This window comes from Saimiri boliviensis, chromosome 14 (genome assembly GCF_048565385.1).
Source record: "Saimiri boliviensis isolate mSaiBol1 chromosome 14, mSaiBol1.pri, whole genome shotgun sequence".
NCBI classification, from domain to species: domain Eukaryota; kingdom Metazoa; phylum Chordata; class Mammalia; order Primates; family Cebidae; genus Saimiri; species Saimiri boliviensis.
The window spans coordinates 27,697,303-27,721,532 of NC_133462.1; the positions used below are offsets into that span (position 1 = coordinate 27,697,303).

General features: G+C 43.2%; 1 protein-coding gene across 1 annotated transcript; it reads left to right on the plus strand.

Annotated features, from left to right (window-relative positions):
- The first annotated feature begins 3,495 nt into the window (after window positions 1–3,495).
- Window positions 3,496–22,338, plus strand: LOC120362648 (uncharacterized). Its single transcript, XM_039465484.2, has 4 exons — window positions 3,496–3,638; window positions 12,146–12,272; window positions 13,074–13,172; window positions 20,488–22,338. Exons 1-4 carry the CDS (start codon window positions 3,636–3,638, stop codon window positions 22,236–22,238), a joined length of 1,980 nt encoding a protein of 659 aa, XP_039321418.2. The 5' UTR covers window positions 3,496–3,635; the 3' UTR covers window positions 22,239–22,338.
- The last annotated feature ends 1,892 nt before the right edge of the window (window positions 22,339–24,230 follow it).

Genomic DNA, 24,230 nt, shown 5'->3' on the forward strand with positions numbered 1-24,230 from the left:
GTGCTGGGATTACAAGCGTGAGCCACCGCGCCCGGCCTGTATGCTATTTTCTTTTTTTTTTCTTTTTTCTTTTTTTTTTTTGAGACAGAGTTTCACTCTCCTTACCCAGGCTGGAGTGCAATGGCACAATCTCGGCTCACTGCAACCTCCGCCTCCTGGGTTCAGGCGATTCTCCTGTCTCAGCCTCCTGAGTAGCTGGGATTAAAGGCACGCGCCACCATGCCCAGCTAATTTTTTGTATTTTTAGTAGAGACGGGGTTTCACCATGTTGACCACGTTGGTCTCGATCTCTTGACCTCGTGATCCACCGGCCTCGGCCTCCCAAAGTGCTGGGATTACAGGCTTGAGCCACCGCGCCCGGCCTGTATGCTATTTTCTTAAGCCATCCAGGCATTTTATTTTATTTTTATTTTTATAATTTTATTTATTTATTCATTTATATTTAAGATAAGGTTTCATGGCCGGGCACGGTGGGTGGCTCATGCCTGTAATCCTAGCACTTTGGGAGGCTGAGGCGGGTGGATCACTTGAGGTCAGGAGTTTGAGATCAGCCTGGACAACATAGTGAAACCCTGTCTCTATAAAAACAAAAAACAAAATGAAAAAAAAAAAAAGATAAGGTTTCGCTTTTTCTTTTTTTTTTTTTTTTTTTGGAGACGGAGTTTCACTCTTGTTGCCCAGACTGGAGTGCAATGGCGCGCTCTCGGCTCACCGCAACCTCCGCCTCCTGGGTTCAGGCAATTCTCCTGCCTCAGCCTCCTGAGTAGCTGGGATTACAGGCACACGCCACCATGCCCAGCTAATTTTTTTAGTATTTTTAGTAGAGACGGGGTTTCACCATGTTGACCAGGATGGTCTCGATCTCTTGACCTCGTGATCCACCCGCCTCGGCCTCCCAAAGTGCTGGGATTACAGGCTTGAGCCACCGCGCCCGGCATAGGTTTCGCTTTTTCAACTAGGCTGGTTTGCAGTGATGTGATCAGAACTCACTTCAACTTCAACCTCCCAAACTCAGATAATCCTCTTATTTTAGCCTCTCAAGTAGGTGAGTTACAGGCATGTGCTATCATGCCCTGATAAATTTTTGTACTTTTCATAGAGACGGGGTATTGCCATGTTGCTCAAGCTGGTCTGGAACTCTTGGGATCAAGTGATCAACCCACCTTGGTCTCCCAAAGTCCTGAGATTACATTTTTTTATTAAGTAGTTTAATTAATTTATATTTATAATGATTGTTTAAAGAAATGTGGTTACTATTACCAGTTTTATTATTGTTTTATGTATTTCCTGTAGATATGCTTTTTCTCATTTTCTGTTTTACTGCCTTTATTTTTACTTTAATTATGTAGTGAAATGCTTAATTTTTTTCATTTTGTTTATTTATTTATTTATTTAGACTGAGTTTCGCTCTTGTTACCCAGGCTGGAGTGCAATGGCGCGATCTCAGCTCAGTGCAACCTCTGCTTCCTGGGTACAGGCAGTTTTCCTGCCTCAGCCTCCTGATTAGCTGGGATTACAGGCATGCACCACCATGCCCAGCTAATTTTTTTGTATTTTTAGTAGAGACGGGGTTTCACCATGTTGACCAGGATGGTCTTGATCTCGACCTCGTGATCCACCCAACTGGGCCTCCCAAAGTGCTGGGATTACAGGCTTGAGCCACCGCGCCCGGCTGCATCATTTTATTTTTTAACATAATGTACTCATTTACGTTTAGCCTTTCTTTCTTTTTTTTGTTTTTTTGATCTTGGATCATACTGAAGAGAAGAAACCTTACAAATGTGAAGAGTGTGGCAAAGCCATTCACAAATCTTACTGAACATAAGAAAATTTATACTGGAGAGAAACTTGACTTAACCTGAAGGATGTGACAATAATTTTGATAACACCTCACACTTATAACCATGAAAGTAATCATACTGGTGAGAAATTCTAGAAATGTGAAGAATGTGACAAAGTCTTTAAATGGTTGTCGCATTTGATTTTAGGCAAGATAATTCATACTGAGCCAAGCACCTATGTGTTCTGACTCTCATGCCTGGCCAAAGTCACAAGGGGCATTGTGACATATACCTGGGCCCAACACTTAGATGATGTGACTTTTTATCCTGAGCAGAGCCCACAGGGAGTATTGTAACAGACACCTGGGCTCAGCATCTGTGTGAGGTGTATATATAACCTGAGCCAAGCCAACAAAAAACATTTTGAGAATATACCAAGGCTTAGCACCTAGATGATGTGTCTCTCTTATCTCGGACCTGCCTATAGAGGGGATTGTGACCTACACATAGTTCAGTATAACTCTTCTGCCTGAGCCAAGGTCATAGGTGGGATTGTGATGTACAGTTAATTCCAGAAGCTAGGTGATGTAAATCTTCAACATGAGCCAAAACAACAGGAGGGATTGTGACACGTACCAGGCCCAGTACCTAGGTGATGTGGTTTTCTTGCCTGAGACCTGCCGAACAGAGGATTGTAATATAACTAGGTCCCAAACCTGGGTGATGTGACTCTTCTGCTGGGCCTCAACCATAGGAGACATTGTGACATAACATGGGCCAGCCTTGAGGTGATGTAGCTCTTCTTCCTGAGCCAAGCCAACAAGGAGAACTATCAGATTTAAATGAACCCAGTGCACAGGCACAGTGATGACTCTTATACCTAAACTCAGTGAACAGGAGACATTCTGACTCTCACAGCTAGCCTTAAGGAAGTAGGTAAGGTCATGGATTTCTTTCTTTTTTTTTCTTTTTTTTTTTTTTAGATGGAGTTTCGCTCTTGTTACCCAGGCTGGAGTGCAATGGCGCGATCTCGGCTCACCGCAACCTCCGCCTCCTGGGTTCAGGCAATTCTCCTACCTCAGCCTCCTGAGTAGCTGGGATTACAGGCACACGCCACCATGCCCAGCTAATTTTTAGTATTTTTAGTAGAGACAGGGTTTCACCATGTTGACCAGGATGGTCTCAATCTCTTGACCTTGTGATCCACCCGCCTCGGCCTCCCAAAGTGCTGGGATTACAGGCTTGAGCCACCGCGCCCGGCCGGATTTCATTCTTGTATATAAAAGTCACAGAGAGTTTTGTGACTCTCAAGTATATCACATAAAACCCTCAGGTGGTAGAGAGAGTGTCATAACAGTGCCCATCATACAGGTGAGATTGTGGCTCTCATATCCACACACAGCTGAAAGTTTGGATTGTTACTCTTACACAGACACACAGCTCACCAGTGAGGTCCCCAGTGATACAGGAAACACAGTTGACAGTTGCAATTGTGATTCTCCTACTTGAATCTGGACACAGGTGGGATGGTCATTCGTTTCTGAACCTCGTTCACAGCCCAGCCAGCATCTGAGCACATTTTCTGTCACTCAGGGCCTGAAAAGACGGTGGCTTAAATATTATCCAATCAGGATCGCTTGGCTGGGAACCGTCCAATCAGGCACGCAGCTGGAGCAGAAGAGGCGGCTTCCCGGAAGTGGCGGGTCCTTTGTCTGCCGGTGCAGCCGGAGTTCCAAGTCTTGTCCTCACTCCTCTGTGTCTTCTGCTCCTAGAGGCCCAGCCTTGGCGGCCCTGTGACCTGCAGGTATTCGGAGATCCATAGCGAAGACGCCGGGACCGCCTGCAAGCCTAGAAATGGTGAGTTCCTTGTCGGCATCCCGAGAGAGGGAGGGGCTGATAGAAACCGGTGGGCAGCGGCAGTGGTGGGACTCAGGCCTCCCCGCAGTCAGCTCCACAGTCTGCAGCTGGAGTTCTTGCCCAGCTCGGCGTCAGTCCCCTTAACCCCTAAGATGGCGGCCGTGCAGAAAGCCGGGCCCAGGGCTCCTGTCTCTTCCCTGCACAGTGACGGTGCCCTGGTCTGGAGCCCCCTCTGGGCAGCTCTGCACCCGCAGTGCCCCGTCTCTCTCAGATTGTGCAGATACCTCGGGAAGGTGGTCAGGGGGAGAATCCTGACTGGAGGTGTCGATTAATGAATGGGAAGAGCTTCGGTCTTTGGGGTTCCCAGTTCCTTTTTTTTTTTTTTTTTCTATTAAAAACATATGGGGGCGGGGGGGCAATCGCGGTGGTTCACGCCTGTAATCCCCGCACTTTGAGAGGCCGAGGTGGGTGGTTCATCTGAAGTCAGGTGTTTGAGACCATCCTGGCCCACACGGTTGAAACCCCATCTCTATTAAAAAAATACAAAAATTAGCCGAACTTGTGCCGCGCGCCTGTAATTTTAGCTACTCAGGAGGCTGAGGCGGGAAAATCGCTTGCACCAGGGAGACGGAGGTTGCAGTGACTGGGATCGCGCCCCTGCTCTCCAATGTGGGCAACAAAAGTGAAACTGTCTCACAAAAAAAAAAAAAAAAAAAAAAAAAAAAAAAAGAAAAAAAGAAAGAAAGAATGAAGTCACCGAATAATATGAAAGCACTTAATCATAAAGTGGTTCAGCTATTGTAGAGCACTCAGCTATGGTTTGTAGTTTGTGGTCTATGGAAGGAACTTGAATAATAGACTTATATAAGATGCATGAAGAAAATCAAATTAGTTAGGTACAGTTACCTAGTCTCTTGATTTATACGATCATGTTGGCAATTTTCTCCTTATATAATCGAAGTTTAATTGGCAGTTAAGTTGTTTAAGCCCAAATTTTGTTTCCTCTGATGTAGTATAATTTCCAAAAAAAAAAAAAGCATTTTACATTTTTTTCAAAAAGAGGACTGCAGGGACTCGAGTCCCCTCAGTCTAATTAATTTTCTGCCACTGAATTATTTTCACAGTCCACAGGGACTTCTTTTTCCCTGCATTTTTCATATGTGTCCCAAGCAGGGTCTCAAGTCTACGCTTGCTCCCTGTTCTTCCAGCTTAACTCTGATTTGCAATAAAATACTAAATTTCCAGTGGCTTTGACATTCCCAAATGCCAGCTTTCCCTCCGTAATACACATTATCAGCTATTTGTTTTATTGTCCATTTGATTATATTTCAATTAATAATGTTTTGATAAAGCATTTAATGGCACTATTTTATTTTTATTATTATTTTTTTTTGAGACGGAGTTTCGCTCTTGTTACCCAGGCTGGAGTGCAATGGCGCGATCTCGGCTCACCGCAACCTCCGCCTCCTGGGTTCAGGCAATTCTCCTGCCTCAGCCTCCTGAGTAGCTGGGATTACAGGCACGCGCCGCCATGCCCAGCTAATTTTTTTCTATTTTTTTTAGTAGAGACGGGGTTTCACCATGTTGACCAGGATGGTCTCAATCTCTTGACCTTGTGATCCACCCGTCTCGGCCTCCCAAAGTGCTGGGATTACAGGCTTGAGCCACCGCGCCCGGCCTAATGGCACTATTTTAAAAACTGTCTTCTGTTAGTGAATATTTCCCATGAGAATATAGCAAATAATAATCCGTTACACTGTATTGTTAAAAAACCTCTGCGTCTTTTGCTTTTATATTCCCTAGGCACAGAGTTCTTACAAGAATATTCTTGGGGCTGGGCGCGGTGGCTTAAGCCTGTAATCCCAGCACTTTGGGAGGCCGAGGTGGGTGGATCAGGAGGTCAAGAGATCGAGACCATCCTGGTCAACATGGTGAAACCCCGTCTCTACTAAAGATACAAAAAATTAGCTGGGCATGGTGGCACGTGCCTGTAATCCCAGCTACTCAGGAGGCTGAGGCAGGAGAATTGCCTGAACCCAGGAGGCGGAGGTTGCGGTGAGCCGGGATTGCGCCATTGCACTCCAGCCTGGGTAATGAGTGAAACTCTGTCTCAAAAAAAAAAAAAAAAAAAAGAATATTGTTGGGTCAGTCAGGCGTAGTGGCTCACGCCTGTAATCCAAGCACTTTGGAGGCTAAGGCGGATGGATCACCTGAGGTCGGGAGTTCAAGAGCAGCCTAACCAACATGGCGAAACCCCGTCTTGGGAAAAAAATATATATATATTGTTGGGTCAAGGTTTCCATTTGGTAACTTTATGGAGTCATGGGTCATCAGCCACTCTTCAGTTTTTTTCTGGTCCTGGGTTTTAGTACTGTCTGAGGAAAAACCAAGATTCCCACCATGGTGGGTGTGTTGGCTAGAGTGTCTCATGAATAGCAGCTCCTGGGGCATTGTCTCTCATAGGACAACCTGAGGTATGACATGTATCCTCAAGGAAGCAGGTAGATACCCTGGGACTGAACACAATCGCCTGGTGTACTCTTTGAAAAGCTAGCTCTTTGAGACATTAAGACTGACTTCACCTAACCCAGCTTCTATTCCTTGGAGATGACACACTGCTGATCAGTCATACAGATGCTGGTTTTGAAAGAAAAACACAGAAATAATTTTTGCCCTCTGGATTCTCTTAAGATTTGTGAAAGAAAAAATAGTATCCCACAAGACAGAAAAACACAAAGTCACCCCAGTGAGATGGTGCAAGAACTTGCAAAGTCAAATGAACTTGGGGCAGTTAACTGGGGCATAATTGCAGTGTCTGTTGAGAGGTTGGTCAATGAGAAGTTTAGTGAGCAGGAGTGGGTGGGAGAATCTTTCAAGTGTTTGAATGGCCTGACTTAACGTATAGGTCAGACACATCTGTTTTCTTATTATTTTTTTTTTTTTTTTGAGATGGAGTTTCGCTCTTGTTACCCAGGCTGGAGTGCAATGGCGCGATCTCGGCTCACCGCAACCTCCGCCTCCTGGGTTCAGGCAATTCTCCTGCCTCAGCCTCCTGAGTAGCTGGGATTACAGGCATGCGCCACCATGCCCAGCTAATTTTTTGTATTTTTAGTAGAGACGGGGTTTCACCATGTTGACCAGGTTGGTCTCGATCTCTCGATCTCGTGATCCACCCACCTCAGCCTCCCAAAGTGCTGGGATTACAGGCTTGAGCCACCGCGCCCGGCCCCCTTATTTATTTATTTAAGACGAGGTTTCACCATGTTGGTCAGGCTGGTGTTCTGCTGCCGACCTCAGGTGATCTACCCGCCTTGGCCTCCAAAGTGCTTGGATTACAGGTGTGAGCCACCATGCCCTGCCTGACACATCTGTTTTCTAATCAGCACTGTTACTGTATGGGTTTGTCACCTTGTAAACATTTGTTCACTTATTTTGACTTTAGTTTCTTGTAACTGTAAATTGCATTTAATTAGTAAAATTTAAGGCACAAAAATATTTGCAAAGGGCATAAAAGAAATGGGTTTTAGCCGGGCGCGGTGGCTCAAGCCTGTAATCCCAGCACTTCGGGAGGCCGAGGCGGGTGGATCACGAGGTCGAGAGATCGAGACCATCCTGGTCAACATGGTGAAACCTCATTTCTACTAAAAATACAAAAAATTAGCTGGGTCTGGTGGCACGTGCCTGTAATCCCAGCTACTCAGGAGGTTGAGGCAAGATAATTGCCTGAACCCAGGAGGCGGAGGTTGCAGTGAGCCGAGATCGCGCCATTGCACTCCAGCCTGGGTAACAAGAGCGAAACTCTGTCTCAAAACAAAAAAAAGGCCAGGCGCGGTGGCTCAAGCCTGTAATCCCAGCACTTTGGGAGGCCGAGGCGGGTGGATCACGAGGTCAAGAGATCGAGACCATCCTGGTCAACATGGTGAAACCCCGTCTCTACTAATGGTGCAAAAAATTAGCTGAGCATGGTGGCGCGTGCCTGTAATCCCAGCTAGTCAGGAGGCTGAGGCAGGAGAATTGCCTGAACCCAGGAGGCGGAGGTTGCGGTGAGCCGAGATCGCGCCATTGCACTCCAGCCTGGGTAACAAGAGCGAAACTCCGTCTCAATAAAAAAAAAAAAAAAAAAAAAATGGGTTTTAGAAAACAATTAAAATCTAATCATGCATTCCGTTTTTTGTTTTTTTTTTTAATTTTTTTTATTTTTCTTTTTTTTTACAAACCCTTGTGTCGAGGGCTGACTTTCAATAGATCGCAGCGAGGGAGCTGCTCTGCTACATACGAAACCCCGACCCAGAAGCAGGTCGTCTACGAATGGTTTAGCGCCAGGTTCCCCACGAACGTGCGTTGCGTGACGGGCGAGGGGGCGGCCGCCTTTCTGGCCGCACCCCAGTTTCCCAGGACGAGGGGCACTCCGCACCGGACCCCGGTCCCGGCGCGCGGCGGGACACGTCCCGCGCGGGGCGAAGCGGCCCGCTGGCGGGGACGGCGGGGGACCGGCTATCCGAGGCCATCCGAGGCCAACCGAGGCTCCGAGGCCAACCGAGGCCCCGCAGCGCTGCCGTATGGTTCCGCCTGGGCGGGATTCTGACTTAGAGGCGTTCAGTCATAATCCCACAGATGGTAGCTTCGCCCCATTGGCTCCTCAGCCAAGCACATACACCAAATGTCTGAACCTGCGGTTCCTCTCCTACTGAGCAGGATTACCATGGCAACAACACATCATCAGTAGGGTTTTTTTTTTTTTTTGAGATGGAGTTTCACTGTTTTTACCCAGGCTGGAGTGCAATGGCGCGATCTCGGCTCACCGCAACCTCCGCCTCCTGGGTTCAAGCAATTCTCCTGCCTCAGCCTCCTGAATGGCTGGGATTACAGGCACACGCCACCATGCCCAGCTAATTTTTTTTTTTTTTTTTTTTTTTTTTTTTTTTTTTTTTTTTTTTGAGACGGAGTTTCGCTCTTGTTACCCAGGCTGGAGTGCAATGGCGCGATCTCGGCTCACCGCAACCTCCGCCTCCTGGGTTCAGGCAATTCTCCTGCCTCAGCCTCCTGAGTAGCTGGGATTACAGGCACGCACCACCATGCCCAGCTATTTTTTTTGTATTTTTAGTAGAGACGGGGTTTCACCACGTTGACCAGGATGGTCTCGATCTCTTGACCTTGTGATCCACCCGCCTCGGCCTCCCAAAGTGCTGGGATTACAGGCTTGAGCCACCGCGCCCGGCCTAATTTTTTGTATTTTTAGTAGAGACAGGGTTTCACCATGTTGACCAGGATGGTCTTGATCTCTTGACCTCGTGATTTGCCCGGCCGTCCATTTCTTAAAAATTCTCATTTACCTTTTTTTTTTTTTATCAGAATGACTTTAAACATTTTTTTTTTTTTTTGAGACGGAGTTTCGCTCTTGTTACCCAGGCTGGAGTGCAATGGCGCGATCTCGGCTCACGGCAACCTCCGCCTCCTGGGTTCAAGCAATTCTCCTGCCTCAGCCTCCTGACTAGCTGGGATTACAGGCACGCGCCACCATGCCCAGCTACTTTTTTGTGTTTTTAGTACAGACGGGGTTTCACCATATTGACCAGGATGGTCTCGATCTCTTGACCTCGTGATACACCCGCCTTGGCCTCCCAAAGTGCTGGGATTGCAGGCTTGAGCCACCGCGCCCGGCCCTGCAGTGAATATTTCTGTTCCATATCCTGTTATCTTGATTTTTGGGTTTCATGCTAAATTTTATGAGATGAAACTTTGTACCTATGAGAAGTGTTTCCATATGACTAATTGTTTACTATATAATTTTTATAGAAATAATAAAATAATTTATTGTCTGAAAGGAATAGATGATTTTGCTTTCCTTTTTTTTTTTTAATTTTTTTTTTTTTTTTTTTTTTTTTGAGACGGAGTTTCGCTCTTGTTACCCAGGCTGGAGTGCAATGGCGCGATCTCGGCTCACCGCAACCTCCGCCTCCCGGGTTCAGGCAATTCTCCTGCCTCAGCCTCCTGAGTAGCTGGGATTACAGGCACGTGCCACCATGCCCAGCTAATTTTTTGTATTTTTAGTAGAGACGGGGTTTCACCATGTTGACCAGGATGGTCTCGATCTCCTGACCTGTTGATCCACCCGCCTTGGCCTCCCAAAGTGCTGGGATTACAGACATGGGCCACCGTGCCCGGCTTTTTTTTTTTTTTTTTTAAAGATGCGGTTTCACCATGATGGCCAGGCTGATCTTGAACTCCTGACCTCAGTTGATCCACCCACCTCGGCCTCCCAAAGTGCTAGGATTACAGGCGTCAGCCACCGCCCCCGGCCGGTGCTGACATCTTTAAAGACATATTCTCAATATGGAGGTATAATTTGTTCAAAGAATCTAATCTGAAAGGAATTCTCAGAAAAGGAGGAGAAAGAGGAAAAAATAACTTTTTTTTTTAAGCAAAACGTGTCAGATTAAGAGCTTTGTCCACTCTGCCTCCTAGAATGTCATGCAAATCTTTACTTCTCTATTGTGTTATTCCTCCCTAAAGAGTTTAACTACTTTTAAAAATTTTTATGATTATCAAGCTTCTATAAAAAATATTATTTTATATATACCAGAGCATTTTCTACATTCTTTACACTGTGACTTATACACCATACAGAATTTCTACCATGAATTTATAATCTGCACTATTAAAAATGTTCCCTTTGTGGCTGTTGCGCATGAAAAGGTGTGGACACTTGAGATTCCTTTTGGGAAAAAGCTGGAGAAGTTTGTAAAGACGGAAAACATGTAATGTTGAAGTTCCATCTGAGTTCTCCATTAGCTCTATGCAAAACAGGATTAAGCAAATGCTTAGTTAAATAAACTTTATTACGCAGGAAGTTTTAAAAAAAGTATGTCAGGAGATCCCTCCTCTCTAGGGCACTAAAGAGAGACCACTTAAAATTATTGTTACAAATTATAGAACAGGGAAGATATCTGTATCCTGAACTTTGCATGAAACTTATTTTTTGTGTTAAAATTCAGACTGTAATTCAGTTTTGGCGGGGCAATATCACGATCATGATGCTGTGGGATTCTGTGTGCATTAGCACATCATAAAACTTTGTCCTAGTGCAGTTGATGTTTTTGTTTTGTTTTGTTTTGAGACGGAGTTTCGCTCTTGTTACCCAGGCTGGAGTGCAATGGCACGATCTAGGCTCGGCGTGATCTCGGCTCACCGCAACCTCCGCCTCCTGGGCTCAAGCAATTCTCCTGCCTCAGCCTCCTGAGTAGCTGGGATTACAGGCACGCGCCACCATGCCCAGCTAATGTTTTGTATCTTTAGTAGAGACGGGGTTTCACCATGTTGACCAGGATGGTCTCGATCTCTTGACCTCGTGATCCACGTGCCTCGGCCTCCCAAAGTGCTGGGATTACAGGCTTGAGCCACTGCGCCCGGCCAAGTTGATGTTAATGATTCACTTGGTTAAGGAGCTCTCTGACAGATTTTGTCACTATAGAGTTAATTATTTTTCTCTTCATTATTATCTTAATGCAGCTAATGTGCGTAAACCATCACAATTAATCCAGCAGCTGCCTTTCTTAAATTAGATTTCCTTTCCATGTATCTGTCTTTGGAAAATGAAAGCTCTTATCTTTGTTTACAGGCCAGATAAACTAGGAAAAACCCAGGCTCTTCCCCTTACTGGATGTTTGGCAAAATATTCTTCTTGGCCAAAAGACATTGACATTCCTTTTGAGTTTGTTAGAAATTCAGACAATCAGACTTTATTCTAGATCATCTAAGAAAATAATCCGTATTAACAAGCTCTCCAGTTTATTGTTCACATTAAAATTTAAAAGGTATCTTCTAACTCAACATGTCTTTTCCACCTGAGGAATATACACAACTCTTTCTGTAGAATGTGAACATAGCACTCAAAAATATACCTTTTTATACCCTTAAAATTTCAGTCACTCCTGTTAAGGCAGAAACAACGGCTGGACGTGGTGGCTCATGCCTGTAATCCAAGCACTTTGGAGGCCAAGGTGGGCGGATCACCTGAGGTTGGGAGTTCAAGACCAGCCTGACCAACATCGTGAAATCCCGTCTTAACAAAAAAAAGTCAGGCTGGGCGCTGTGGCTCACGCCTGTAATCCCAGCACTTTGGGAGGCTGAGGCGGGTAGATCACGAGGTCAAGAGATCGAGACCATCCTGGTCAACATGGTGAAACCCCGTCTCTATTAAATATACAAAAAATTAGCTGAGCATGGTGGCGCATGCCTGTAATCCCAGCTGCTCGCCAGGCTGAGGCAGGAGAATTGCATGAACCCAGGAGGCGGAGGTTGCGGTGAGCCAAGATGGCGCCATTGCACTCCAGCCTGGGTAACAAGAGCGAAACTCTTTCTCAAAACAAAACAAAACAAAGTCAAACAATTCTCTTTACTCTCTCATTTCACCTTGACTCAAATTAAAAATGCTTTCTATGACCACTTAGTAATTTGTGTGTGTGTGTGTATGTGTGTGTGTGTGTGTGTGTGTGTGTGTTTTTCAGGGACCACTGACATTCAGGGATGTGGCCATAGAATTCTCTCTGGAGGAGTGGCAATGCCTGGACACCGCACAGCGAAATTTATATAGAAATGTGATGTTAGAGAACTACAGAAACCTGGTCTTCCTGGGTGAGGAAAACTTCAATACACAATTCTTAATATACTCTAAAGATTTTATTTCTTTTCTTTCTGGAATACTTTTTGGTAAAGTATGCTTTGCACAAATTAGTTTCAGATCCTTGTTTTCAAGAAATTCTTAGATATTAATCCATGTAGAAGAGAATTACTCCAAGATGTTTCATTTTGACCTTAACTGTCCACATTTCTGAGTTGATCTAAACCTTCAATCTAGGTTAGTGGTAATTCCACAAATTTAGTGGCATAAAGTATTTTTGCCCACACTTTAAAATCTAATTGACAACACCAATTTTTGTTTCAATAGTCCTGGATACTAAAATTAAGAACATCCAAATCAGGCCGGGCGCGGTGGCTCAAGCCTGTAATCCCAGCACTTGGGGAGGCCGAGGCGGGTGGATCACGAGGTCAAGAGATCAAGACCATCCTGGTCAACATGGTGAAACCCCGTCTCTACTAAAAATACAAAAAGTTACCTGTGCATGGTGGCGCGTGCCTGTAATCCCAGCTACTCAGGAGGCTAAGGCAGGAGAATTGCCTGAACCCAGGAGGCGGAGGTTGCGGTGAGCCGATATCGCGCCATTGCACTCCAGCCTGGGTAACAAGAGCGAAACTCCGTCTCAAAAAAAAAAAAAAAGAACATCCAAAAAAAAAAAAGAACATCCAAATCAAAAATATTTGGAAAAGTCTGTTATAAACTAGTATATTGGGTCTGATTTAGCAGCTGAGCACATTATTGAATTGGTCATTGGAGAATAGGAGCAGGATTTATGTTATTTATTTTTAATAAAACAGGTATTGCTGTCTGTAAGCCAGACCTGATCATTTGTTTGGAGCAAGAAAAAGAGGTTTGGAGTAGGAAGAGACAGGAGATTGTGGTGGCCAAGCCCCCAGGTAGGTGAGAATGAAAATGAATACAGTAGACAATATAGATGAAGGTCAAGGAGAAAGTCTTTCCTTAAAATGTTATTTTGGGGCCGGGCATGACCCCCAAGTTGTAGCTTAGTTACAAGGCTACAGGCTCTTCACTAGGATCCACCTTTCCTTGGTTGGTTATAAGAGGCTTGTGTAGTTGTAACTACACAATTTTTGTATTTTTGGACTGCTCACAACTGTAATCCCTGCACTTTGCGAGGCCGAGGACGGCAAACCACCTTAGGTCAGGAGTTCGAGATCAGCCTGACCAACATGGAGAAACCCTGTCTCTACTACAAATACAAATGTAGCCAGGCGTGGTTGCACCTGCTTGTAAATTCAGCTACTCAGGAGGCTGAGGCAGGAGAATTGCTTGAACCCAGGAAACAGGTTGTGATGAGCTTAGATAGTGCCATTGCATTCCAGCCTGAACAACAAGAGCAAAAAACTCCATCTTAAAAAAAAACTGATTTGGGAAGCTGTGTTTCAAAGAAAATAGTTTCTGGGAAGCCTGAGTTTGTTTGTTTATTTATTTGCACTCACATTGCAGCATCTTCTGTTTTATGCTTTTTTTTTTTTTTTTTGATATGGAGTTTCACTCTTGTTACCCAGGCTGGAGTGCAATGGCACAATCTCGGCTCACCACAACCTCCGCCTCCTGGGTTCAGGCAATTCTCCTGCCTCAGCGTCCTGAGTAGCTGGAATTACAGGCATACACCACCATGCCCAGCTAATTTTTTGTATTTTTGGTAGAGACGGGGTTTCACCATGTTGACCAGGATGGTCTCGATCTCTCGACCTCGTGATCCACCCGCCTCAGCCTCCCAAAGTGCTGGGATTACAGGCTTGAGCCACCGCGCCCGGCCTAAACAATTTTTTAAATTCTAGATTTGCATCATGTTTGAAATGTGTGAGTAGTGGTTTCTGTTCCATTGACAGGCTTTTTGTTCTTTTTTTAAAATTAATTAATTAATTTTTTAAATAAGATGGGGTTTCACCATGGTCTCGATCTCTTGACCTTGTGATCTGCCTGCCTCAGCCTCCCAAAAGTGCTGGGATTACAGGCATGAGACACCGCACCAGCCTTTTTTTTTTTTTCTTTTTTTCTTTTGTTTATTTATTTATTTTTTTTGCATATTCCATATTGTTTATATTACTGCAGTCTTGAAATATAGTTTGAAATTATAAAGTATGATATCCTTATACTTTGTTCTTTTATCTCAAGATTGCTTTGGGTATTCAAAATTTATTGTAGTTTTATGTACATTTTAGAATTGTATTTTTTCATTACTGTAAAAAAAGTCACTAGAATTTGTTTGTTGATTGGTTGGTTGGTTTTGAGACAGAGTTTTGCTCTTGTTGCCCACGCTGGAGTGCAGTGGCGCAATCTCAGCTCACCCGGAACCTCTCCCTCCTGGGTTCGAGCTATTCTCCTGTTGAGCCTCCTGAGTAGCTAGGATTACAGGCATGTGCCAGCACACCTGGCTAATTTTGTATTTTTATTATACATGGTTTTTTTTTTTTTTGTTTTGTTTTTACATGGGGTTTCTCCATGTTGATCAGTCTGCTCTTGAACTCTTGACCTCAGGTAATCCCTCTGCTTCGGCCTCCCAAAGTGTTGGGATTACGTGTGTGAGCCACTGCACTGGGCTTCCACTAGAATTTTCATAGGAAGTTAATTGAATCTATAGGTTAATTTGTATAACATGTCACTTTAACAATATTTATGCCTTCAATCAGTAGACATAAAATATTTTAAAATTTATTTTTGTCTTCTCTAGTTTCTTTCAATGGTATCTTATATTTTTCAGTATAAAGATATTTTACATCTTTGGTTAAATTTGTTCTCAAAATTTATTATTTTGATGCTATTTGAAATAAGATTGTTTATTTTATCAGATAGTTTGTTTTATGTATATGGGTCCACAATTTAGAGTTGTGTGTTAATTTTATATTTTGCTAATTTACTGAGTGTATTTATTAGTTTAGACTACTTTACTGAGTGTATTTATTAGTTTACTGAGTGTATGTAAGGTTATATAATCTATAACTAGCAACTTCTTTGTCTTCAGTTGCAATGGCTTTTACAAATTTTTTTTTTATGAATTCTTCTGCCACATATTTCTAGTGCTATATTAAAATAGAATCGTTAACAATGGGCACAATAATGTTTGGTATTGGTGTGTTTGAATTTGAATGAGCCAACACTTCTTCAAGTTTTTAGGAATGGTTTCAAAAGGTAAAGATCTTTTTCTGGGCCCCCAGGGTGATGGGATGCCCTCTGGGTTTGCCGTAGAGAGGAATTGTAGCTTGGTCACAAGGCTGCTGGGTCTGAACTAGGGTCCCCCTTTCCTTGATGGTTATAAGAGGCTTGCGTAGTTGTAACTACACAGTTTTTATATTTTTGGACAGACTGAATATCCTTTAGGACTTCTATATGTGGAGCAGACATAAAGGCAGGTTTATGCAATCGGGTCTGCTAATGGCAGGGCTTAGAGCAGGATGTGGATGAGTATGGCTTTCACTGAGTACCAGAGAGCATTTTCCCGTGTCACTGCGTGGGTTTCTGTGTAGGCAGAACTGGTCATGAACTGTGGCTCAGAGAGCTGGAACCGAGTCATTACACCGCTTCGAGGACCACAGTAAAGGCCAAGGCCTGCAACCCTGCCTGCGTGTGTGTAAATGGGTATCTTCCTCTAGGCCTCTGGAAGGGCAGGGCCTCTTTCAGAATGTGACTGAGAGTAGTTTGGGATGATCACAAAATAAGTTCCTAATTCTCTGTGGGACCAAGTTGGGTGGGCCATTTCTTTGATCTATAGGCGAGAACAGAGTACCTGTACTTTGCCATCTGAACGAGGGCCTGACATCTGAAAAGGACACTCCTCAATTCTGGGCTTTAGCAGTTTTACAAGTCTCTCTATGGCTCTCAAAGCCCTCTTAAAGGTATTTATTTTAGAGATGGGGTCTTGCTACAGAGCCCAGGCTAGTCTCTTTTTTTTTTTTTTTTTTTTTTTTTTTTGAGACGGAGTTTCGCTCTTGTTACCCAGGCTGGAGTGCAATGGCGCGATCTCGGCTCACCGCAACCTCCGCCTCCTGGGTTCAGGCAATTCTCCTGCCTCAGCCTCCTGAGTAGCTGGGATTACAGGCACGCGCCACCATGCCCAGCTGATTTTTTGTATTTTTAGTAGAGACGAGGTTTCACTATGTTGACCGGGATGGTCTCGATCTCTTGACCTCGTGATCCACCCGCCTCGGCCTCCCAAAGTGCTGGGATTACAGGCTTGAGCCACCGCGCCCGGCTTTTTTTTTTTTTTTTTAACATGGAGTCTCTCTCACACAGGTTTTAGTGTAGTCATGTGATCTTGACTCACTGCCATCTTCTCCTGGGTTCAAGTGATTATTGTGGTCTGCTTCTGAAGTACCCAGAATTACAGGCACACATCACCACACATGGCTACTTTTTGGATTTTTAGTAGAGACATGATTTTGCCATGTTAGATAAGCTGTTCTGGATCTTCTGACCTTAAGTGATCTGCCTACCCTCAACCCACTAGAGGGCTGGGATTACAGACATGAGCCATGACATTCGGCCTAGTCTGGTCTTGAAATCCTGGCCTGAAGCAATTCTTCAATCTTAGTGTGCCATGTAGCTGTCATTACACAGGTGAGCCATGGTGCCTAGCTCTCTCATAAAGGCATTTTTGTCAGGGATAGTTGACAAATTTTCTTGCTGTTGGGGCATAAGAAATAGGGCACCTTTATTTTTTTGTCTTGCTGATGCTACTCCTCCTATACATTTTTACTTTCTTTTTTTTTTTTTTTTTTTTTTTTTTTTGAGACGGAGTTTTGCTCTTGTTGCCCAGGCTGGAGTGCAATGGCACGATCTTGGCTCACCGCAATCTCCGCCTCCTGGGTTCAGGCAATTCTCCTGCCTCAGCCTCCCGAGTAGCTGGGATTACAGGCACGCGCCACCATGCCCAGCTAATTTTTTGTATTTTTAGTAGAGACGGCGTTTCACCATGTTGACCAGGATGGTCTCGATCTCTTGACCTTGTGATCCACCCATCTCGGCCTCCCAAAGTGCTGGGATTACAGGCATGAGCCACTGCGCCCGGCTTAAAATATTCTTATTACAATATTCTATTTATGTTTATACTGCATTTTCTCTGAAATTTTACTGCCGTACGTTGACAGCCAGTGATTCCATGAGTACACAGTGAAATATTTTTATCTAGACACATTCTTTCTTAATGGTACATGAATATTTCAAACCAGAATTTATGGGTAAATATTTCACTTACTACTATCTTGCAGTTCCATATTAGTGTGTAGGTTCCTTTTTTTTTTTTTTTTTTTTTGTTACAGAGTCTTGCTCTGTCACCCAGGCTGGTGTGCAGTGGCACAGTCTTGGCTCACCACAACCTTTGCTCCCAGGTTCAAATTTTTCTTCTGCCTCAGCCTCCCAAGTAGCTGGGACCACAGACATGCACCACCACTCCTGGCTAATTTTTGTATTTTTAGTTGAAATGGGGTTTCACCATTTTTGACAGGCTGGTCTCCAACTCCTGAATTTGTGATCTACCCGTCTTGACTTCCCAAAGTGCTGGGATTACAGGCATGAGCTACCACACCCAGCTAATATAAGTTACTTCACATCAGTTTATTGTGTTTTTTGGTTTTACCAACATACTGTACTTTTAGACAATTTGCAATTCTCTTTGACTTAAGTCAATGTGAGGTTTAATTAATGTATAAATTAGCCCGTATGTCTGTAACAATCTGTTTACATATGTGTTGGCGCTTGTCTATAAATATGACCTCAATTTTGGTTACGGCTTGTCTCGTATATATTCTTTTTTCTTTATTATTGTTTATTTATTTATTTTTGTGATTGAGTCTTGCTCTGTTGCCCAACCTGGAGTGCAGTGGCGTGACCTCAGCTCACTACAACCTCCATCTCCTGAGTTCAAGCAATTCTCCTGCCTCAGCCTGCCCAGTAACGGACTGCAGACATGTGCCACCATGCCCGGCTAATTTTTGTATTTTTACTAGAGATGGTGTATCACTATGTTGGCCAGGCTGGTCTTGGACACTTGACCTCGTGATCCACCCACCTCGACCTTCCAAAGTGCTGGAATTACAGGTGTTAGCCACCTTGTGCAGCCTTATAGTCTTTCTTAGCTGAGTTTCTTTCTTTCTTTCCTTTTCTTTTCTGATAGAGTTTGGCTCTTTTGGCCAAGTATAAAGTGCAACGGCATGATCTCGGCTCATTGCAATTTCTGCCTCTGGCGTTCAAGTGATTCTCCTGCCTCAGCCTCCCAAGTAGCTTGGATTACAGGCATGCACCACCACACTCAGCCCATTTTATATTTTTAGTAGAGATATTGTTTTTCCATGTTGATCACACTGGTCATGAACTCAGGACCTCAGATAATCCATCCATCTTGGCCTCCAAAAATGCTGGTTTTACAGGTGTGAACCACTGTGTCCAACCTTTTAGCTGATTTTCAATGGTTGTTTCATCTTCTTCAAGTCAGTAGTTTTGAAAATAGTCTTCTTTTCACCATGTGTTTATGATGAATATACATTTACTTTGTGTTAAAGAAACACTTTTGTGATTTGAAGGTAATTTCTGAATAGATTTATAATTCTGTATTGTTTGCAGTTTTTTTCTTTAAAAAAATTGTTTCCAAGCTGGGCGTGGTGGCTCAAGCCTGTAATCCCAGCACTTTGGGAGGCTGAGGCGGGCGGATCACGAGGTCAAGAGATCGAGACCATCCTGGTCAACATGGTGAAACCCCGTCTCTACTAAAAAATACAAAAAATTAGCTGGGCATGGTGGCGTGTGCCTGTAATCCCAGCTACTCAGGAGGCTGAGGCAGGAGAATTGCCTGAACCCAGGAGGCGGAGGTTGCAGTGAGCCGAGATCGCGCCATTGCACTCCAGCCTGGGTAACAAGAACGAAACTCCATCTCAGCAAAAAAAAAAAAAAATTGTTTCCAAACGTAATATAGTATTTGCCAGCTTAAATCTATTGAAGTGTACATTACAGGGTCAGGCATGTTTGTGGCTCACATCTGTAATTTCAGAGATTTTGGGAAGCCATGGCAGGAGGATCACTTGATCCAAAGGTTTCAGAGCAGTCTGGGCAACACATGGAGATTCCTTCTCTACAAAAATTTCTTTAATATAGCCTGGCATTTTGCTGTAAACCTGTGGACTTAGCTCTTTGGGAGATTGAGAAAAGAGGATTACTGGAGCCTGGAAATTTCAGGCTACAGTCAACAGTAATTGTGCTACTGCACTCCAGCTTGGGTGACATAGTGAGACCCTGTCTCAAAAAATAAGTTCCATATATCACTCACATTGTTATGCAAAAAATGCTCTGTCACCCAGGCTGAAGTGCAGTGGCACAATATCGGCTCACTGCAACCTCTGCCTCCTAGGTTGAAGCGATTCTCTTACCTCAGCGTCCCAACTAGCTGGGATTACAGGTGCACACCACCGTGCTGGGCTAAATTTTGTCTTTCTAATGGAGATTAGGTTTCACATGTTAGCCAGGCTAGTCTCAAACAACTGACATGATCCACCTGCCCCGGCCTCCCAAAGTGCTGGGATTCTAGGCATGAGCCACCGTGCCCAGCCTGGTAGTTTACTTCTAAAGGTACTGTGGTACATATAGGCAGCAGAAAGAGCTGCACTGAGTAATATAACAAACTTCTGCTTTGTTTTGTTTTCTATGTGGCTCCTTGCATTGTGCTCACCTGGAGAATGTTACACACTTAATTCATTTTAAAAATTACCAGAGGGCCGGGCGTGGTGGCTCATGCCTGTAATCCCAGCACTTTGGGAGGCCGAGGCAGGTGGATCACGAGGTCAAGACATCGAGACCATCCTGGTCAACATGGTGAAACCTCGTCTCTACTAAAAATACAAAAAATTAGCTGGGCATGGTGGCGCGTGCCTGTAATCCCAGCTACTCAGGAGGCTGAGGCAGGAGAATTGCCTGAACCCAGGAGGTGGTGGTTGCGGTGAGCCAAGATCACGCCATTGCACTCCAGCCTGGGTAACAAGAGCGAAACTGCATCTCAAAAAATAAAAATTTTTTTTTTCAGAAATGTATTTTAGTCAGTGTGATTTGTAACATTTATATATCTATGAAGGATTTCAGGCCTGTGGAATTTTGCTATGTCATCTAACTGATGTAGTTTGCTTAATTGTATAGGTTATATTTGTAAAGTCTCTTTATCTAAGTCTCACAAGTGCAATAATTTTTTATTTTTATTTGTTTCAGTTATGCGTTCTCATTTTGCCCGAGACCTTTGGCCAGGGAAGAATATAAAAGATTCTTTCCAAAAAGTGACACTGGAAAGATACAGAAAATGTAGACCTGAGAACTTACCATTAACAAAAGGCTGTAAAAGTGTGTGTGAGTTTAAGGTGCAAAAAGGAGGTGATAGTGGACTCAACCAATATTTGAGAACTACCCAGAGCAAAGTATTTCAATGTGATAAATATGTGAAAGTCTTTCATAAGTTTTCAAATTCAAACAGACGTAAGATAAAACATACTAAAAAGAAACCTTTCAAATGCAAAGAATGTGGCAAATCATTTGGCATGATTTCATACCTAACTCAACATAGCAGAATTCATACTAGAGTAAATTTCTACAAATGTGAAGAATGCGAAAAAGCCTTTAACTTGCCCTCGACCCTTACTCAACATAAGAGAATTCATACGGGAGAAAAACCCTACAAATGTGAAGAATGTGGCAAAGGTTTTAAATGGTCCTCCAACCTTTCTAAACATAAGAAAATTCATTCTGAAGAGAAATGTTACAAATGTGAAGAATGTGGCAAAGGTTTTAAATGGTCCTCCAACCTTGCTACCCATAAGAAAATTCATACTGGAGAGAAACCCTATGAATGTGAAGAATGTGGCAAAGCTTTTATCCATTCCATAAACCTTACTAATCACAAGAAAATTCATACTGGAGAGAAACCTTACAAATGTCAAGAATGTGGCAAAGCCTTTAAGCAGTCCTCACACCTTATTAAACATAGGAAAATTCATACACAAGAGAAAGCCCACAAATGTAAAGAATGTGACAAATGTTTTAAATGGTCCTCCAGCCTTAATACCCATAAGAAAATTCATACCAGAGAGAAACCCTACAAATGTGAAGAATGTGGCAAAGGTTTTAAATGGTCCTCCAACCTTATTGCTCATAAGAAAATTCACACTGGAAAGAAACCCTACGAATGTGAGGAATGTGGCAAAGCTTTTATCCGATCCTCAAAACTTACTGAACATAAGGAAATTCATACTGAAGAGAAATGTTACAAATGTGGAGAATGTGGCAAAGCCTTTTCCCGATCCTCAACACTTACTACTCATAAGAAAATTCATACTGGAGAGAAAGCTTACAAATGTGAAGAATGTGGCAAAGCCTTTAACCAGTCCAGACACCTTACTGTTCATAAAGAAATTCATACTGGAGAGAAAGCTTACAAATGTGAAGAATGTGGCAAGGCCTTTAACCAGTCCTCAACACTTGCTACTCATAAGAAAATACACACTGGAGAGAAAGCCTACAAATGTGAAGAATGTGGCAAAGCCTTTACCCAGTCCTCAACACTTTGTACTCATAAGAAAATACATACTGGAGAGAAACCTTATAAATGTGAAGAATGTGGCAAAGCCTTTAAGCACTCCTCAACCCTTACTACTCATAAGAAAATTCATATTGGAGAGAAAGCTTACAAATGTGAAGAATGTGGGAAAGCCTTTAACCTGTACTCAGGCGTTGCTAGTCATAAGAAAATTCATACTGGTGAGAAACCTTATAAATGTGAAGAATGTGGCAAAGCCTTTAACCGGTCCTCAACTCTTACTACTCATAAGACAATTCATACTGGAGAGAGACCTTACAAATGTGAAGAATGTGGCAAAGGCTTTAAATGGTCCTCCAACCTTACTGCCCATAAGAAAATTCATACTGAAGAGAAATCTTACAAATGTGAACCAGTCTTCAAAGCTTATTAAACATAAGAAAATTCATACAGGGGAGAAACCCTATGAATATGAGAAATGTGGCAAAATTTTTAACCAATCTTCAACATTTGCTAGCCATAAGATAATTCATACTTGAGAGAAATCCTACAAATGTAAAGAATGTGGCAAGGCTTTTAACCAATTCTCAAGTGTTACTGAATATAAGAAAATTCATACTGGAGAAAAACCCTATGAATGTGAAGAATGTGACAAAGCTTAGCCGGGCGCGGTGGCTCAAGCCTGTAATCCCAGCACTTTGGGAGGCCGAGGCGGGTGGATCACGAGGTCGAGAGATCGAGACCATTCTGGTCAACATGGTGAAACCCCGTCTCTACTAAAAATACAAAACATTAGCTGGGCATGGTGGCGCGTGCCTATAATCCCAGCTACTCAGGAGGCTGAGGCAGGAGAATTGCCTGAACCCAGGAGGCGGAGGTTGCCGTGAGCCGAGATCGCGCCATTGCACTCCAGCCTGGGTAACAAGAGCGAAAACTCCGTCTTTAAAAAAAACAAACAAACTTGTTTTTGGAAAACCAAAGAATGATGTAATTCAACTCCCAAATTATTTCATTCTCTTTCTTCTTTATTGCTATTCTATTCACATATGAAAGCATGTGATCAATTGTTGCAACATCAAAGATAAAATTTTTTTTTAATTGGGGGCATTATTTATGACCTTTTCAATTAAAGAATTAGAACATTAGAATAGGAGCAGTATCTCATGCCTGTAATCCCAAAACTTTGGGAGGCTGAAGTGGGGGGATCATAAGGTCAGGACTTTGAGAACAGCCTTGCCAAAATAGTGAAACCTCATCTATACTACAGATATAAAAAATAAGCTGTGTGCTGTGGCATGCACCTGTAATCCCAGCTGCTCAGGAGGCTGAAGCAGGAGAATCACTTGAACATGAAAGGTGGAAGTTGAAGTGAACTGAGATTGTACCACTGTACTCTAGCCTGAACTACAGAGCAAGACTTCATTTAAAAAAAAAAAAGAAAGAAAGAAAAGGCCAGGTGCAGTGGCTCACGCCTGTAATCCCAGCACTTTGGGAGGCCGAGGCAGGTGGATCACGAGGTCAAGAGATCGAGACCATCCTGGTCAACATAGTGAAACCCCGTCTCTACTAAAAATATAAAAAATTAGCTGGGCATGGTGGTGCATGCCTGTAATCCCAGCTACTCAGGAGGCTGAGGCAGGAGAACTGCCTGAACCCAGGAGGCGGAAGTAGCGGTGAGCCCAGATTGCACCATTGCACTCCAGCCTGGGTACCAAGAGTGAAACTCCATCTCAAAAAAAAAAAAAAATATATTATTCTAGGGAGTGAAATTTTTAATAAACTTACTTTTGTGGGTGCATAGTATGTGTATATATGCCATATATAGGATGTTTTGGTACAGTCATACAATATGTAATTATCACATAAGGATAAGCGAAGTATAGATCACCTCCAGCATTTATCCTTTGCATGACAAATGTATACATCTAGGTATTTTGAAGTGTGCAATTAATTGTTATTGATTACAGGGTCATTTCATGGTCATAATAATAATTAGCAGTATTAAAATCTTTACATTTCTGAATTTTGAATAAACAGTTTAAAATTTATTCATATTTTTCCTTAAACATGTGGTCTCTGCCTGCAAACCAGATTCTTAATTTTTATTTACATAGAGGTAAATATATACATATATTACTCTAAAGATAACACTCGGGTAAGAAAATTGTAAATATGTGTGTTTTTGTGAATATGAATTTGTACCTATTTTTAGAGGAAAAGAACAATATCGGAACAAAACAAATCATCAGAAGAAGGTAACGAATTGGCTGGGTGCGGTGGTTCACCTGAGGTTAGGAGTTTGAGACCAGCCTAAACACAATGGTGAAACCCCATCTCTACTAAAAACACAAAAATTAGCCAGGTGTGGTGGCAGAAACCTGGAGTCCCAGCTACTCAGGAGGCTCAGACAGGAGAATTGCTTGAA